Below are 5419 nucleotides of genomic sequence, written 5' to 3' on the forward strand. Positions count from 1 at the left end.
TTATCCTTATTTATAAATAAAAAATTATTATTATCATTATTATATATAAAAAAAAAAAAAGTGACCCATCATTGGTCACCTTGGTGACCAACAGGGTCACAAGTGACCCTCCGCTGGGTCACAAAGGATCACTTGGTGAACCACATGGAGTCAAAATTAACCCTCCTTTGTGACCTACAGCGGGTCACCAAGGTGACCACCTTTTTTCCTTTTTTTTTTTTTAACAGAAGATAATAATAATAATAATAATAATATGACCAGTGGGTCATAAGGCGAGTGAATTAGATCTACCGGTGAACCCATGAGTCAAAATTTTTTTTATAAAAAAAACTTGTTTTTTAATAAAAAAAGAGGGCATTTTCAAAATTTTACACACATCCATTAATATTTAACAGAAAATCCTAACTGTAGGGAGTATTTGGAACGAAACGAAAGTTTGATAGACTAAAGTGAAAGGTTTTAAACATTAGAGAGATGTTTACAAAATACGCGTCATTTCAAAGAGGTAAAGTGAAGTTACCCCATAATTTTAGAAAACATTTAACACAAACCAAAGTAGCGCCAAAAGAAAGCTATCATAAGCACATACTAGCAACTAGAAGCTAAAAATCAAGGGGGCAAACAAATTTTAAAAAGATTCATAATCAAAGAGCCATTGATGCAGAGGATTTCCATTACTTATGTACACTATAAGCAGCTTTGCATGCTGCTGAAAGGATACTCCTAAATTGAACAAAATTTCCGGAACCAACAAAATCAGTCAATGGCCTGATACAAACCAACCATGTTCAACGAAGTATACTCAAATTTAGGTTTGGAAGGACACCATATTCGCTGCAAAACAAACTCACAGCACATTGGAGAAACACTGCCACCATCATTCATTAAAATGAAACCACCGACTTAGGATGGGCTGAAGATTGCAACTGAGAAAGAGCAGTATCATTTTCCTCGTTCTCATCGAAAGCTATTGGTTTCCCATATATATCCTTCCTGAAAATCATATAACTATATAATCAAATTTCCTAAAAAGAAAATTAAAATGAAAATCAACAAGATTCTGGACTTCTAAATCAACAAAAATTAAAAGGGCAAGGAGATGAAAGCTGGTAAGTGTTGAGCTCTCAAGTCATTAACTAAAACATAATCAAATTCAACTGTTCTGGAGGTTCCCTCTCATTTATTTTCACTCACACAAGTTTCCCCCTTTTATTTTACATTATTATTGAATTGTCAATGAATTTCTTGTTTACTACTACTTTGTTAAATTGGTGAGACTAACTTATGACTTACTACTAGTTTGTTTACATCTCTTCATTTAGCATGCAGCAGCTACAATAACGTTAAATCCATCGAAATCTTAAACGAGTATAGATTTCTTAAAACGTCAACTACCAACAACATGGAATGAGTATCTTTAGCTGAACTCTTGACTTAGTGGTGATATTTAAATTTTTGAAATGTAAGGCCAACAAGGTACTTGACAAACCATACTACTATTTTTCGGCGAAAGGCCCTCTTCTAGAGGGATCATAGTTTGGAATCGCATTCACAACAACGAACAAAGAAGACAGGCAGCATACCTTTGGGAGATGTTGCTCTCTTCAGACAAAGCCTTTTCTAACCTCTCCTCAAATGGTGTAGCATGCCAACTTACTTTCTGATCCTGCCAAAAAGGGCCAGCATTCCTTAGATGAAACCTTTCAATTTTAAAGGATGCAAGCAGAAAATAAAGCAGCCATAAGAAATACCTCTTTGTATTTATTGGTCGAATTTGGTATTCCATTCCCATCCCACCACTTAGGCGAAATATGAGAAGGCTCATCATCATTCCAGTGAGCAGCAACAATCCCAATTATAGGCCTGTCCCCAGGAGTTCTACCAAAATGAGGTCTTCTGGTGGCACCAGAGTCAAAAAGTTTACTGTTCTCATCCTGAGTAGAGAGCTGTGGCTTCAGCCAAGCAGACTGGCTTGCTTCTGCCTTCAACTCTTTCCCAGATGAAGTTTCATTTACCCCACCTTCTGACCTAGGAGTTGCAGTTTCAAGCAACTCAAGAGATTCTCTCAAATCATCTGAAAATTGATGAGAGTTAGAATTTTCTTCCTTCAATACCTTCAACTGAGAGTCACTCTCAACTGGATTGAAACCTGAATACACATACTGAGACCTGATTCGAGTCTTCCCATATGGTAACTTTTCTAAGTTTGTGGGGAAAACAGTTCCAGGTGTTTGCATCTCATCAGATAGCTTAAGTGGGGTTGGATAAGGTTCTGGCTTTGGCACACTCCGATTATCCGGTGATTCAGATTTCTTTGGATTATGGCTAACATTTTCAGATGAACTTCTAGAGGAAGATACATCATACTCACATTCAAAGCGCACAGACTTGTTCCTGCACTGAACGGCTGTGGTTGAAACCAAAGGTGAAACTGATGTTGCGTTTTCTGACTGATTAGCATGAACCTTGACGCTGGATATACAGCTGCAAGAAAGAGATGACATTGGACAAATGCTAGGAATCTATTAATCTCGTTTAAGTGAATCTAAGTATTACCAAATAATTAGTGTCCACTTTTGCAGCGTACAAACAAACCCATACCAGACCCATAAACAGAAATTGCAACAAGACTAAAGTTTTTGCTACTTCCTAGAAAACCCTTTCACAGTAAAACCAAGTTTCTCTGAAACCTTTTTAAAAACAAGTAGAGAGGGCCACAATCGGTTTCTTAGCGTAATGAGGTAGCAGTTAAGTTGGGTTTAAAAATTGGAAAAGACCCTTCCTATGTCAGGTGTAGTCATTGAGAAATTAATAGTATATCAATTGGTTTACATCCAATTCATTATGGTTTAAGGTACAACCTGCTAGGTGTCAGCTCTTGCGAAGCAGATTCCTTTCCCCAGTCTTCACAAAGTTTGATAGGAGTGGGAGGCTGATCAGGTTGATTGTCCAACTGAATTTTCTTGATAGATGTGTTGGGAAGCCATGAATGGAATTTTGGAGGCTCTGAATCTCTATCATAAGTAGTTGAACCTTTCAAGGATGCTTTCCGAATTTCAGCAGGCGTCTCCACTAAGGTACCACAAGCTTTAAGAAACCTGGCCTGCATGACAACTTTCATATAATCAAACAGATAATTGTTCTATAATGAATAATCAAACTTTCATGTGGGAAAAAGTTCTTGAAATGAATGGAGTAATTCTATACACCATCCATTTATCTCCCAAAGCTGATGTGGCGTGGTCTCCTAAAAAAAAAAAAAAACCATTTCCATGCACCACATGCTATGAAAGACAAAGGATGGTGTATAGCATTACTCCTTGAAATGATAAAGCATTAATAGGATCACTCAAATTTGTCTTTATTTTAAACGAAATTAGAATTCCATACCTATTCAGAAATTGCACAAAATACAAATGTGATACAATATAGACACATGTATATCAGCATGTGGTAAAGCAAACCCAATAAGCAGAAACACAATGCTTTGCTTGTATTTCTAGCTTCAATTATTCTTATTGAAGTTTTACTTAAAACACCATGGAAAGTATAAATGAACAAAACTGCACTTTACAAAAATCACCCCTTTCATATAAACTGGTAAAAAACTGTTCTTAGAACTTCAAAAAGAAAATGTAATGTGAAAAACGACAAAACAATCTTTAGCAAGTTCCACGTAATACCCAACATCAGTATACCTCATCCTTGAGCTCCTTGCGATTTTGTGGGGATCTGAAACTAAAATCCTCCCCATCATTGCACCGAGAATCTTCATTCTCTATTAAAAAAATCAAAACAATTTGAAATGATCACAGTAAGTTCTGAGCTTCAGATTAAAAAAATCAGTGTACTTGAGACAAATTACATATAAATAATTTAATATTCTACAGGTAAAATTATACCTTCAGCTATAAAAAGAGATGACAAACGATTTTGAGGTATCACAACTTCCTGATCATTATATACACAGAGCAGAAAGTGAGCTAAAAATCACATAATTCACTAGTTCTCTGTTTGGTGACTGAGAAAATGTATTATGCTTAATTCGGTTAATCTCTTAATTTCAAAGAAAATAGAACATGGACATATGAAACACAGAAATTGATTTATTTTATTTTCCATGATTTTTCTCAGCAGCCAAACAGAAATAAATCTGCTTAATTATTGAAAAATAAACCAAAAGAATAAATAAAAAATTCATAATAAACCAGAAAGGTCAAGACTTCATTTCTTGCTCTTCTTTTCCCTCAATTTGTCAGCAAAGAAACCGAAAACAGAGAAACGCCAAAAGATTTTGAACACGCAAGAAAAAAGCTTCAGAAATTGAAGAAATCCAAATCCAAATCTAGACACCTAATACATCTGAAAACACAAGAAGATTAAAAAAAAAAAAAAAAAAAAAACTCTCATTTCTTATCGAATCTTTCCTTTTCTTTATATTTTCTTGGGAACCAAACAGAGAGGGAATCGGAAGCGCACAGTGGGGTTAGGGCGGGAAGCTGAACGGGAGGCGAGGTGGGGCCGAGGGCGGTGGCGATCGTCTCTGATCCTGAAGCAAGCGAAGAAGCAACCCATGCCTTTGGAAACCGAACTCTCCAAGAACCACACCACCGATCTGCACGCCGACGCCAATTCACGCTTCAGCAGTGAGCTTATCATGGATTTGCTAAGCTTCTCAGGCGCTTTGCCTTAGCTTCTCAGTTATTATTATTACTTTTTGTTTTGTTTTCTTTTTTTTCTCTCTTGTTTGGTTTGAGAGATAGAGAGAGAGAGTTGTTGGGTCGTTTTTGAAATTTGAATCAAGAAAGCGAGGGAAAGGTATGCCTGTGGAGATGGAAAGTGTGGAGTTTCAACGTACTCGCTCGTATTTGTTGACGCGTGGTGATCGTGAAGCTCACGGAGGAGCGGGGAGCGTGGTTTTCGTCGGTCTTGTTACAGGGTTTTGATTGTTTCGCGAAGATCTTAACGCCTAATTAAGCTGTTTAATTTGGCCTTAATTATAGTTCCCTTTGTGCCTTTTCTTTTTTCTAACCTTTTTATTTTCTTTTTTCTTTTTAAGTATAGTGGACTTTTCTTGCCTATGAGGGGCCATTGAAGCCCTCATCGCATCAAATTGCCAAGTATCTACCTCTTGGAAGCCGGCGACCTCTAGGGGCCCAATGAACTAACGATCCCCTTGTTGACGACCGATCACTAGAGTACACCTTCGAATAGCCAAGGGGACATCCACCCTCGCTAACAGAAGGAGCCGTATTTGAGAGTAAGGGTAAAAATTCAGTCTTGGTTCTTGGTTATTGGCCAAAACCAACAACCGAAATCGGGGTACTCAGTCTTTGATTTTTGAAAACCGGATCCGAAACTGGGTACCCGATTAATTGGTTATACAAAAACTGGCTAGTTCCGGTTAGTATCTGATTAT

The 5419-nt window shown here is 37.1% G+C and overlaps 1 protein-coding gene across 2 annotated transcripts; it reads right to left on the reverse strand.

Moving 5' to 3' along the window:
• Window positions 1-623: 623 nt before the first annotated feature.
• LOC132182338 (protein JASON-like) lies at window positions 624-4743 on the reverse strand. Of its 2 annotated transcripts, XM_059595556.1 has the most exons (8): window positions 4480-4743; window positions 3903-3951; window positions 3699-3778; window positions 2862-3103; window positions 2372-2484; window positions 1752-2074; window positions 1584-1666; window positions 624-993 (listed from the first exon to the last, which is right to left on the reverse strand). In XM_059595556.1, exons 1-8 carry the CDS (start codon window positions 4657-4659, stop codon window positions 885-887), a joined length of 1179 nt encoding a protein of 392 aa, XP_059451539.1. In that variant the 5' UTR covers window positions 4660-4743; the 3' UTR covers window positions 624-884. The 2 variants fall into 2 exon arrangements, with proteins under 2 accessions (XP_059451539.1, XP_059451538.1); XM_059595555.1 differs by having other exon boundaries at window positions 1752-2484.
• Between the last annotated feature and the right edge of the window lie 676 nt (window positions 4744-5419).

This window comes from Corylus avellana, chromosome ca5 (assembly GCF_901000735.1).
Source record: "Corylus avellana chromosome ca5, CavTom2PMs-1.0".
In the NCBI taxonomy this organism is placed as follows: Eukaryota; Viridiplantae; Streptophyta; class Magnoliopsida; order Fagales; family Betulaceae; genus Corylus; species Corylus avellana.